We start from the raw sequence: 13,514 nt of genomic DNA, 5'->3' as shown, positions 1-13,514 counted from the left end.
TCTCCTCCCCTCCCCCTCTCCTCTCCTCTCCTCCTCTCCCCTCCTCCTCTCCTCTCCTCCTCCTCCCCTCCCCTCCCCTCCTCCCCTCTCCTCCCCTCCCCCTCTCCTCTCCTCTCCTCCTCCTCCCCTCCTCCTCTCCTCTCCTCCTCCTCCCCTCCTCTCCTCCTCCTCCCCTCCCCTCCCCTCCTCCCCTCTCCTCCCCTCCCCCTCTCCTCTCCTCTCCTCTCCTCTCCTCTCATCTCCTCTCCTCCCCTCCCCCTCTCCTCTCCTCTCCTCCTCTCCCCTCCTCCTCTCCTCTCCTCCTCCTCCCCTCCCCTCCCCTCCTCCCCTCTCCTCCCCTCTCCTCTCCTCTCCTCTCCTCCTCCCCTCTCCTCTCCTCTCCTCTCCTCCTCTCCTCTCCTCTCCTCTCCTCTCCTCCTCTCCTCTCCTCCTCTCCTCTCCTCTCATCTCCTCTCCTCCTCTCCTCCCATAAATCTCATTAAACAGGACAGTAACCACCTCCTCTCTGTGTGTCCTCGCTCAGCCTGTCTCTTACGTGATTGGCTCAGTGATTTAAGAGCGCTGCATTCTCATTCGTCAGCGGCTTAACCTCTGTAAGCATGTGACAAACGGCTTGTTCGCTCTCTCTCTCTCTCTCTCTCACACACACACACACACACACACACACACACAGACGGTGTTATCTCTCTGGGCTCAGTGTTTCTGTCCGTCTATAACTCAGAGCACAAAGTGTGGCAGGTCAATAGAAGATAACACAAAAGCTGCAGCAGCCTTTTCTCTCTCGTGCTGCCTTCAGGTGCAAAGAGTCTAACTGGGAAGCTGCATTAAAGGAACAACTCAATACTTGATTACAACAAGTACCTTTATTGTCCTTCTTTCAACAACTACACTGGCTCTTTATAAAGTTTAAAACAGCTGTACTGTACGCTGATCAGCTACACAGTGAACAACATGTGTGTTGGACTGAGATTCATCAGGTGACACAAACAGACTAAACGTGAACCATCAGGTTGATCTGTGGACACAATCAGCTACTTTAAAATGTGTCACAGTTGTGCTCTCAGGTTGGTTTTCCTCCACCAAGAGAACCAAAAATCAATACATGCAGCTTTAACCAAACTGAAAATTCAAGAGACAAAGAACTGAACCCCGAGGAACCCCTCCTACAAGAATCCAGATCCTGAATGCATTTTCAGCTGTCTACAGAGACACAAAGACAGACACACAGACAGACAGACAGGTACCTGCAGTGTCTCCTTGTTCCCAGTCAAAGTCGTCCTCCTTGGACTGGACCAGAGTGCAGTCTGGAGACTGACCAGACAGACAAGCTGAAAGACAGACAGACAGACAGACAAGCGGTGAGTTATTTTCACTTACTCTTCTCAAGTAGTGAACCATACTGGACGACAGCACACGTCTCATCTGGACGCCTCATGACGCAGTTTAGGTAAACTGGCAGCTCCAAACTGCCCGTAGGCATCAATGTGAGTGTGAATGGTTGTCTCTATATCTCAGCCTGTCCATGGAGGACCCCATCTTTCACCCAATGTCAGCTGGGAGAGAACTCAGCCCCCCCAAGACCCTGCAAAGGATACGCAGTGATTGATGGTGGACAGTACTGGACTGGACTGAAGTGGACTGAGAGACTGCTATCAGAGCCAACTTAGCACACATTGAAATCCTGCTGTAATTAAAGCCAGATCATTTTTCTGTGACTCAGAACTGTGATACAATCTGGACTGCGCACTGGTCGCACCCTGGACAGGAAGTGATGCGTTCTGTGAGTCGGCCGAGTGGCAGACATTCTGTTTCCTGTGTGTGTAGCCGTGTGGTGAGAACAGACACTGAAAGAATGTTTCAGGAAGCTGGTCAGTGCAGAAACATGGCGCCTACCTGTCCACACAGGTGTTTCAGCTATAGGAGCGTCAGCTAGGTTTGTTGCTATGACAACTGCTGGGTAAACGCTGACTATTGAACATTTTCTCTTTGCCAACACACAGAGCAGCTTGTAAACATATAACGGTCTTCAGAGTGAGGCAGTTCCAGTTCATTACCATTTCCCAGCATCCTCCCTGCTGGTCTCTCTCTCTCACACACACACACACACACAGTGACGATGTAAACTCTCCTAAGACGTCTAGATCCCTCCTTTAACACACACACTGACTGTGCGTGTGTGTGTAAATATATATTGTGACATCAGGGGATTTGACGCCTCGTCAGCCTCTTCAGTGTAATGACTGTGTGTGTGTGTGTGTGTGTGTGTGTGTGTAGCTGTCATCTCAGAGCTTTGACATTAAATAGCTTGAAGGCTCATTTTCTTTCTGTGTAACAGAAGGCGCACACACACACACACACACTTTCATCCCTCAGGACAGGGTTAGCTCATCAACAGATACGAGACACAATCTGTTTAATCTGTTTCTATGAATTTGCATCTATATAACAAATCACACACACACACAAACACAACATCTCTGAGGAAAACACACAAAAACAGCTCTCTCTTGATCACCCCAAACTCTGAACTGCAGATAGAGATCTGTGTGTGTGTGTGATACTCCTGCTGACGGGACTCATTTGTCCACTACATGGTACTGTGTGTCTGGTACTTTTTGTGGTGCCATCAGCGTTCAGGTTCCAAAAATATGCTGGGAACTGGAATTTGGTTCCAAATTCAAACTGAGTTCAACCTGAATCTGTACCCCCAAAAAGACCTGGACTCCAGTTCTGCAGATCGGTTCCTAAGACGTGCGGGGGACACCAGCCCTTCAGACAGCAGCTCAGCTGTGACGTCTGTCGCTGTCTGGGAAGAGGACGCGGTGTCACCATGACGATCCGCTGAGAGCCCCGCCTACATTCAGGGTTACTGCTGCTGTACTTTACTACTGGTACTTGTACTGCTAGTCTATACTACAATTACAGCTGAAACCAAAAGGTTACATGCTGTATAAAAACACACATAATCTATTTTTTCTCACTGTCTGATGTTAAATCAGATTAAACTTTTCCTGTTTTAGGTCAATTAGGATTGCCAAAATTATATTATATAATTCTATTTGCTAAATGCCAGAATAATGAGAAGGATTTTTTAGACAATTTTTATTACCTTCTTCAAAGTCAGAAGTTTGCATGCACTAAGATTACTATGCCTTTAAACAATTTGAGAAAGCCCAGATGATGATGTCATGTCTTTGGAAGCTTCTGATAGGTTAGAAAAGATTATGTGTCTTTTTATACAGCGTATGTAAACTTCTGGTTTCAACTGTAAGTACTAAAATAAGGCAGACAGACAGAGAGCTTAAGATAAAGCAGGTTGTTCACCTCCACAGGAAACGAGAACACACACGCACACACTGCTGTGCCAACACTGTGCGTGTGTGTGTACACCAGCAGTAATTAATCATAATGTGCAGTTATTGATTGTCTGCAGTCTATTGATCAATAAGTCAAGTCCTGTCCTAAAAGTTGCAGCACTGAGGCTCTTTAACCCTTCGAACACACGACAACGTCGACCCTGCGGCCACTTTGTTAGAGAGCATGTGACGGCAGGACGTGATGAGACTGGATGGCCATGAAAGCACCAGATCAAGAAATAATATGACAAAAGAGAGACATGATGACTTTAGAGAAAAGAACTGAAGAGAAGGGATGAAAAGACAGAACAAACGATATGGAAGAAGAAACAAAATAAAGAAACTAAATGAGGTGGGACGGCGATGACGGACAGACAGAGTCCAGAGGAGGAAAGAGGGAAAAAGAGAGGAAAACAGATGAAAGCACAGAGGAATAAGAGGAAGAATAGAAAGAAGAAACAAACAGAGAAGTCCAGCTGATGAAGGAAGTAAAAGAAGAAGGAAGAAGAAGAAAAGTTCTGCAGTCCGTGGAGATCTGATAACATTTAGCTGAAGTGCTGGTGGGCCGGATCAGCGCCGAGCTGCTGTCTGCTGGTTCTAATCTGTTACCAGCCAATCGCACGCACACACACACACACACACACAGAGCTGGCAGAGTGCCTGGGTGGAGCCGCACTCGTCTTCTTCACCAACTCTTCCTCTCTTTTCATCTCTCTCTCTCTCTCTCTGTCTGTGTGTCTAATGCTCGCTCGGCCTCCCTCTCTCTGAAGTATGTACGTCTGAATGAAACCATCTGGTCCTGATTAGGAAAATGACTCCTTCTCCTTTCCCTCCGTCCTCTCGTCTCTCTCTGAAGCTGCTCAGCTGTGGTTTCATTCATCTCGTTCAATGTGTTAACTTGTCTTTTAATCTTCCTTTCTGTTCTAGCACTTCCTGAAACATTTATGTTCTTCCGAGCAGCTTCACGCTGATTGCCGCTCGCTGCTGTCGTCGTCTGCTTCCTGGCTTCTGTCCTGTGGTTCGTCGCTGTAAAATGTGAACGTATTTCAGTTTTTGTTGGCAGGAAATAAAGAGTCTCTACAACACACACAGAGTCTTGTTGTTCAGTACGACCCACCACCGCCGGGTGACCAGGAGAATGTTAACTAACACACTCACTGCAGGGCTTCAGGAAGAGATCACTGACTATAGTTCACTGACCGCTGAGTCATGTTTCACATGTGTGTCAGCGAAAAGTCAGAAATGTGTCCAAATGAAACGCTTCACAAAGGAACAACAGGCAGAAGAAACAGGAAGAAGGAAAATCAGTAAAGAAACCAGAAGAAGAACAACGTGAAAACTCAAAAACAAAGAGTCAATGAGACAAAAAGACAGAGAGACAAGGAGACAATGAGACAAAAAGACAGAGAGACAAGGAGACAATGAGACAAAAAGACAGAGAGACAAGGAGACAATGATTTCAGACAGCAGTAACAGCACAGATGATGGAAAAGTCAGAGCTTGGGCATCGTGTTCAGAGAAACAGAGCAACAGACATCAACAACACACACCTACAGACTGTGTCAAACATTAACATGAAGGAGTGTGTTAACTCAGTCATGATCAGGGCCAGTGTGTGTGTGTGTGTGTGTGTGTGTGTGTGTGTGTGTGTGTGCGTCTGTGAGAGAGAGATTAAATTAATCCAGATTTTGATCTTCAAGATGATAAGGAAGGAACATCATACTTTCACTGCTTCACTCCATCTGTCTGACAGTGTGTGTGTGTGTGTCCTCACAAGGCTGTCCCTTCCGTCAGACACACACACAAACACAAACACACACACACACACTGACCCTGATCATGACTGAGTTAACACACTCCTTCATGTTAATGTTTGACCCCAACACACGCAAAGGAAAGACTGACAGGAGCAGGAGTGTGTTGCAGTACTTCTTCAGGAAGCAGCCGTTGACTCCCTCTGTTTGTCTCTCTCTCTTTCACACACACACACACACACACACACACACACACACCACACACACACACACACTGTGACTCCTCCCCCACTGCACCAATTAGCAGAGTGTAACCTGGCTGATCTAATGTTTGTGTTATGATCTGCTACCAGTAGCTCCTGTTGTGTGTGTGTGTGTGTGTGTGTGTTTTAGTGTGTTTTATCTTTAGCAGAGATTAGCCTCACAGTTAGCATGTGGTGATGCTAACACAAAAAACCTTAAATCCTCAGAGGTGATTGGATGAGACCAGACAGGCTAGGACGGTGATGAGCGCAGCTCCCAGGAGCACCTGGGGCTGTGTGTGTGTGTGTGTGTGTGTGTGTGTGTGTGTGTGTGTGTGTGTGTGTGTGTGTGTGTGTGTGTGCACGTATGTGGGGTGTCTCACCAGCTAAATGCCATCACTGACACCACAGGCCACTGCTGTCTGTCACAGCGTGTGTGTGTGTGTCCATTGTCAAATCAAATCACACACACACACACACACACACACACACACACACACTCGGCGACAGTGACTATGAATCAGAATGGCAGCAAGAAAACAACAGATTGTGCTGACAGATGATATTCAGACTGTAGGAAAGGAAGGAAGCAAGGAAGGATGTAGAGAAAAGAAAGAAGGATGCAAAGGAGAAGATATAAAGGCAGCAAAGGAAGGAAAGGAGGAGATACAGAAGGAGAGAAGGAGGCAGTAAAGGAGGCGATAAAGCTCCCTCAGAGCACTGAGGGCTATAAAAAGACACACTGATTAGAGACAAAGTTCACCAGACTACACCCAGCACACACACACCCAGCACATGCACACACACACACCCAACACACACGCACACACACACACATGCACACACGGCACATGCACACACACACACACACACCCAACACACACAGACTTTCTCTACTTTCAAGGGCATCGGTTCTGTGTGTGTTTGTGAAGGTACGTGAAGTATTTTGCTGTGTGTTTGTATTAAATTGTGTGTGTGCGTGTGTGTGTTGTGTAAACTGTGATCTCCAGCAGGAACACTAACTGGGCGCTAACAGCATTAGCGTTAGCACAGTGAGCTAACTTGCCTCAGGCCAAACATGAATAATGCAGCAGTCAGCTCAGAGCCTCTGGGTGTGTGTGTGTGTGTGTGTGTGTGTGTGTGTGTGTGTGTGTGCTATCACTGTTATCTGACTGTACTGGAGGCTGTCTATATGACAGCATTAGAATAATATGCTAATTACTAATAATTACCCTGTAACATACACACTCAGATTATCTCCGTCCACTCGTCCGCCCTCTGGGCTGTAACTCCTCCTGGCAAGGCCGAAGAGGAGGAGGAGGAGGAGGAGGAGGAGGAGGACCTGGAGGAGGAGCAGAAGAGCTGCAGGACACAACTCGTTTGTGGGGACATTTCACTGTTGACTGTTGCTCCAGCAGCTCTTACAGCTGTCAGAAAGAACTGCTGGAACCTCTCAAAAACCAGAACCCGCATCTCTAAATACTGTTCTCATGATCTACTGGGAACGTCTGGAGAAACTTTATGCAAGTAAACTCTGCAATACATTTTCACACACAGAACAATTCACTGAGAGAAACTGAACCATGACAAACTGGTGATTCGCATCCTGGATGATCGGCCCTCCCAGCTACAAGGTCCCCAACCAAAAACCACCATATGAAGGAAGTCAAAGAGCTACAAAAAGATGTAAGGCGACCAGAAAAAGACACAAACAACAATCAAGAGACCCAGAACAAAACACATGACAGCTGATGCTCTGTGTTCCATCCATGTGGACGTTTACTCTCAGATCCGGCTGAAGTGAAACCATCAGCGGCTGCCGGTTAGACCGCAGGGTGGATTCATGTGTGAGTGTTTCCGTGTGTCCTCTGTCCGTCCTCATCAGTCACACTGTCAACTCATCACCCAGAGGACACCAGCTGTCACCCCGTCTTTATCCAGTTCCAGGCTCCACCTCGGACCACCGTGAACCACATCAGATCTGTCAGCACGAGTCAACACGTTAGCCCGTCCACCCCCTCTTCACTCTGCTATAGAAAACAGTATATTCTGTGGACCTCAGTAACCCAAAATCCACAATGTCACTCACTTGTTAAATGGTAGACTTTAGGTGATGTTTGCGCTGGTTCTGAATCTTAACTCTTCGTAGAATTTCAAAATTGTGTTTGAGTGTTGAAAAGTATAAAAAATAGAAAGTGACATATTTTGTCATTGGAGGGACAAAATATGTACGAATTTCCAACGAAATTCGTGCTCTGCATTTAACCCACCCAAGTGACGTGCACACACACACAGCAAACCCGGGGCAGTGGGCGACCGCGTGCAGCGCCCGGGGAGCAGTGGGGGTTAGGTACCTTGCTCAAGGGTACCTCAGCCATGGACACCCGTATGGGGAATCGAACCAGCGATCCACCGGTTACGGTTAAGGTCTATTTTCAGCACATGCACATGGCAAAAGTACCTGAAAAAAGGTTCCTTCTACTGGTCTTTGAAGAGTATCTAAGAGTCAGTTAGTTCAGCAGTTTGTTTTAGAAGGTTTTTGGAGTACCTGAACAAATCCTCAGGATGCTTGAGGATATGGCAATGCTTCTTGAGAATGGTGGTCCTTAGTAGGACAGAGGGTGTTGGAGAAGATTGCATGAGTCCTTGATAAGGGGTTAGGGTTACTAGTTTTATGAGTGCCTCAAGAGATTCTAGTCATGCTAAGTTCCAGGAATTCTTGAGTGGTTCATCTGACGTGGTTGAGGTACTTTAAAATCAAAATTATTGCAATTCTTCATAATATTTTAGAAGCGTTTTAGGAGGTGCAAGTGCTCAAAAGTTGTTCCATAGTTTCTTAAGAAGGGTGCCTCAAGGTTTCTGGTGGACCTGAAGAGGTTCAAAGGGTCCTTGTGGAATTTTCAGATGCCTTGGAAAATGTTCTGGTGGTGGTTGAGTCAAGATCATTGAATCTTGATTAGACTCTAGGACTGTTAGGCCTGACTGATGGTCCCATGGTTTTTAACTGGGTTACAGTCCTTCAACAGGTTATAGAGGTAACTAATGAGATTTCGACAGTCCTTCAAAAAAAAGGATCTTGCACAGTGCCCACAAGGTTCACAGAGTCTATATGGTGATCCAGTTGTTCTTATTGGGTTTTATTAAACTTAGGGGATGGACTGTGGGTCCTGGAGAAGGTTTTAGGGATTTTGAAGAAGTTTTGGGAGTTGTTCAGAAGGTTCCATGGTTTCTTGAGAAGATATTAGAAGTTATTAAGATTCTAGCAGCACTGAGAAAGTCCCTCTAATTCGAGCCAGATTAAGGTCCTGACACTAAACATTAACATCTCAGTCAGCTCTCCTCCACTTGCCAGGTTCTGCTGTGGCGTCCCACAGGGCACCGTTCTAGATCCTCCACTTTCTAATAGAGAATATAATCAATTTAAATCTCTGTGGCTGAAATGAGGCAGACAGACAGACAGACAGACAGGCAGAAAGACAGACAGATATGCAAACGAGAGTAAATTTTAGTCAAACATTAAAATGACCGTCAACAGATGGGCTTCTTAAAACATGCACACACACACACACTTCAGGGTTTCTAAGAATGGAGATTAGAGATTAGGATGTATCATAAACTAGAATCATGTCAGATTAAACTCTGTGTGTCCCAGATAATTAAAAGAAAGGAAAGAAAGATCTGGTTCTTAATCTGCCCCCCCTCCCAATCTCTATGACATCAACATCACACGGGGCTTGTGGGATTGTTGCTTATGCATGCACTTTGTTCCAAAAATGTGTTTGATGTCACAGGGAGGACAACAATAAGTTCACTACTAAGTGCCACAGTGGAAACAGAAATAAGAGACTCATGACTATTCAACCATGAGACCGACAGCAGGAGAGGAGGTAGTAGAAGAAGAAGAAGAAGAAGAAGAAGAAGAAGAAGAAGGTGGACACTATGGATATAAAGAAGAAAAAGGTGAGGAGGACCAGTGGCTACAAAGAGAAAGTGAAGCAGTAAAAGAGAAAGAGACATTTAGAGGACTCTCTTTGTCCTGTAGACTCATCATAAACCTGTGTGTGTGCGTGTGTCCGTGTGTGTGTGTGTGTGCGTGCTGCAGTGATCAATACAGCAGCAGATTGCCTGCGTCTCATGGGGTCCAGCTCATGAAATCTTTTTCTGTTTCTTTCACTCAACCTGCTTTTATCTTAGAGATGAAAGTCCGACATTTGTGTTTGTTTCAGGTGTTAACGTGTCGCCTCAGACTCATTCGAACTTTTTAACGTGTCCTCCACACATGTCAGAAGAGACGAGGATCAGATCTGTGACCAACTGCACACAGAGGGGAGCTGGTTTACATACCAGACTGCATAGAGAAATCAGAGGATTTCAGAGTTGCCAGACAATCAATACAACAAGTGCATGACACACACACATGGACACACACACATACTCACACACACTGTGTGGTGTAAATGTCAAGGATGACACCTCCAGCTGAAGAAGAGCACATCAGAGTTTTCATCTCACCCGTGACACCCCCATCCTCACCCCCCACACCAGCAAACAGAAGGTCATCTCTCACCTCCAGCAGAGAGACGAGGGGGGATCACTGAGGCTGGAAAGGTCCTGTCCCCCCAGACTCACTCACAGTACACACAGAGTACACACAGTACGCACAGCTACCTGCTGCAGTCTGAACATTGATTCTGACTTGGCTCTTGGTTGTCTTGGTTGTCCCTGATGACAGGACGTTGACTGGGACTCATTCACATTAGACCAGACCAGACTCCGAGGTTCTCCATCATCCTGCTCATGTGGATCCGTCACACCGCTACAAGCACTCGTCTGCCTCCTCCCTGCAGCTCCCTCATGGCAGGCCACCACTAATGCAAATGTGCTCTGAGCAAGGCCTGGGGGGGCACTTAGACTCCTCCACCTCCTCCACTTCCTCCACCTCCTCCAGACTCTGGTTTTACCCTCTCTGCTGATTCTGGGTCAGTTTTCACTCTTTCTGTATTCTTGTTTGTTTTCTTCATCATCTGCTGCTGCTGATGTTGACTTCCTGTTTTACACCGGTTATATTTCAGATTAAAATCTCCACCATCACATGTTTGGATGTTTCTTCATCTGTTTTTGTTTCATGTGACTCTGCAGTGGTCGGAGGTGGTGATCAGGCTCCAGGCTGATTATTTTAGATTTTTAAAAAGTGTGTAAAAAGTCCAAAGAAGAAAAATCAGGTCAAATGAAAGTTGGTCCACCTACAGGTGAATGAAATGGTGAGAAGATGTTGACCTCCTCCCTCTGTGGGTTTTTAACCTCCCTTAACCTCAGCCAATCCCAGAGGTGATTCTTGGTTTCCTGCGGTTACGCTCTGACACACATACAGCCGATCATTAATCAGAGACTGGTGGCATATTAAGAGTCTGGAGCAGCCCCAGGACACACACACACACACACAGTGACCCAAAAACTCGTCCTCGCTACAAAGACGTCTCAGAAAGCGGGAGGTCGTCACACACTGAGCGCGCTCAGCCAGAAGTGCTCGTGTTTACAGATGGCAGTTAAGGCAGCAGCCGCAGGCCAACAGGAAACAACCTGAAGCATGAAGAGAGTGTGTGACGCATTCACTGTCACCCGTTCATCTGTCTACACTTGCTGCACACACTTTGTTTCTCCAGGCTCATCTACAGTCTCACTTTGACACCTGGATGTACCTGCAGGATTGATGACATCACTGCTAGTTGGAAGTCAATCACGGCCAAGCCAGTTTGTATTGAGAGGGCCCAACGTCACGGACTACAATCTCCCAGCTTTGACGAAACTTTAAAACACTCTGATGCATTCAAACCAACTTGTAAAAATCAGCTCAGTGATGCAGACCAGTACAAACCAATAATCAGGTGCACTTCACAGGGAGATTCTGCACCTTTGGAACATTGTTTTTTATCACTGATTTAAAGGAACCTTTCAAGAACATCAGGACGTTCTCTGGTTCTCTAATTAAACTTTTATGGAAAAAACATGTTAGACTCACATGTTAGACTTAGATTTTTACACACTCTTTAACACGTGATGTGTGAATCAGTTAACTTTTATTCAGAAAGGCACAAACTTCTGCAGGTACAAAGTGGAGCAACAGGATGATGAACCAAACTGTGCAATTTTACAGATTTTACTTTGAGCTCAGCAGTCTGTTTACTTCCTGTGTGAAACACCTGATTCAGAGTCTGAAAGGCTGAATGCAGAGCTGCGAGCACAAACCGTCGTTAATATTTAAACACACACACACACACACACAGGTATTTAACCTATATTACTATAGTAAATATTCATGTGCAGCTAATATCTGTGTGCGTGCATGTGCGTGTGTGTGTGTTTTATCTCTTAGCTAGCAGCACTTTTCAGATAATTATCATAATGATTATGATAAAAAGGAAAAAGAAAAAGCGTTAAAATTTTAATAAAATATTTATCCTTCCCTCCATCCTGCTGTTTCACCGACGGCACTGAGCAGACAGACAGGCAGACAGGCAGACAGGCAGACAGGCAGGGAGACAGACAGGTTCTTGTATTAAAGCTGATCTATAAATTTCTGCCTGATACAGGAGGACAGGGCAGCTGATTGGTCATCGTCATGGTAACGGTATTAGACGAGTTTGTTCTGCTCTGATACAGAACACAAACCAAACTTCGTCTCCGGTGTTTAAATCACAAACCGTGACCCCACGACTCACACGACGTTTTTCTTCTGTGGTGTCGGAACTGCTGCTGTCCCACATGTTTTCCTTCCTGTTAAATTCCAGCTGAACTTTGCTGTGTGAAGGAAATATTTTTTCAGTCTTATCTTATTTGAAGGAGGTGTCCACCCTGACCTCCTCCAAACACTCCACATTATTTATGTTCCCGCAAGATGAAAATGAATAAAACATGTCACTAATCTGAATTTACTGAATCTGCTTCTCTTCATACATTTCACATTCTTCACGCTGCACTTTCATGCCTCCTGTTTGTACTTCAGTAATTTAAAAAATGCAGAAATCTTTTGTTGTCTTTAATCTCCCCACAAATCCACATCAGAGCTGCGAATTATCTGCAGCAACAGAAGGAGGAAACTTCCCCTTTTCCACTTAATAAAACACCACTTCCCGCGTGTGTTTGTGCTCGGTCCGTTTGGATTAACGCCGCCACTAGCGAAAGGACCCCCCCGCCCCCCCCGGCAGGCTGAGGCGCTGCGATCGGCCCCGGTGGCCTCTGGGATTAAAGTGCCGCCTTCAGACGCAGCGTCTGCAAACCCGGCGGGGATTAAAGGAGTCGGATTAAGACTCCTTTTGTTTAACGTGCGAGATGAGATCGAAGCTGTGGAGGAGGATTTGTGTCTCTGAGGCTGGTGTCAGCTCTAAGCTCTGTCACACAGATCCAAATCTCCCCCGGTCCCTGAACTCACCACAGGACACACACACAAAGACACATTTGGGCCATTTATCACACCAGTGAACATCCTGTTGTGAAATCCAACCTCCATAAATCTTAGAAAATAACTGTGGAATGAAAGATTTGTTTGGGCTGTTTGATGACGCAATCTGATCGATTATCAGTTAATTTACATCCTGTCGGGACCACGTCCACTTGTCCCGTGTGAAACTCAGCATTGATGTGTTTTAACTGTCACAAACATAATATCACCTGCCAGGTGTTTACTGTTGTTACCACGACAACAAAGCTCACCTGATTTCATACTTTAGTCCGACACTCACAAACACATGAAGTGTTCGTCTGGGTGGCCTGCTGCACACCACCCCAGGATCTCACGCTGCGTTCAAAGACACTTCCTTCCTGCCTATGCTGCCGATACCTTGCTGTCCACCAGCAGACCTTCTTCACGAGTCTTTCAACAGCCAACGAGTCCTGAGTGAATCGACACGCGTGTTCACACAAGTCGGTCACGTGTTTCAGAACGAACGCAGTTTCCCATCAGGCCACAGTGCAGTTCAAACACGCCACGCCCACCAGACAACACCTGTTTTTATTCTGGACGTGGGCGTCAGTCAGCTGATGGGCTGAGGATGGGGTCACATGACCGTCAACATGGAAACAGCAGAGAGGTTGTTGTATTTATCTAAAGATTAACCAAATTATAAAAACAGTCAGTGTGTCTTCAGGAGATTACAACACACTGC

The 13,514-nt window shown here is 46.1% G+C and overlaps 1 protein-coding gene across 10 annotated transcripts in view; it reads right to left on the bottom strand.

Moving 5' to 3' along the window:
- The window catches only part of LOC124050018 (receptor-type tyrosine-protein phosphatase mu-like), an 88,010-nt gene that overhangs the window by 69,536 nt on the left and 4,960 nt on the right, over positions 1-13,514 (bottom strand). For all 10 annotated transcript variants that reach the window (XM_046372179.1, XM_046372180.1, XM_046372183.1 and 7 more), the window contains exon 2: positions 1,245-1,328. In XM_046372179.1, the coding sequence (XP_046228135.1) occupies positions 1,245-1,328 (84 nt within the window). The remainder of the gene's footprint in view (positions 1-1,244; positions 1,329-13,514) is intronic.

The sequence above is a fragment of the Scatophagus argus genome, chromosome 18 (genome assembly GCF_020382885.2).
Source record: "Scatophagus argus isolate fScaArg1 chromosome 18, fScaArg1.pri, whole genome shotgun sequence".
Lineage (NCBI taxonomy): Eukaryota > Metazoa > Chordata > Actinopteri > Scatophagidae > Scatophagus > Scatophagus argus.
This window is presented reverse-complemented; position numbering and strand designations above follow the sequence as displayed.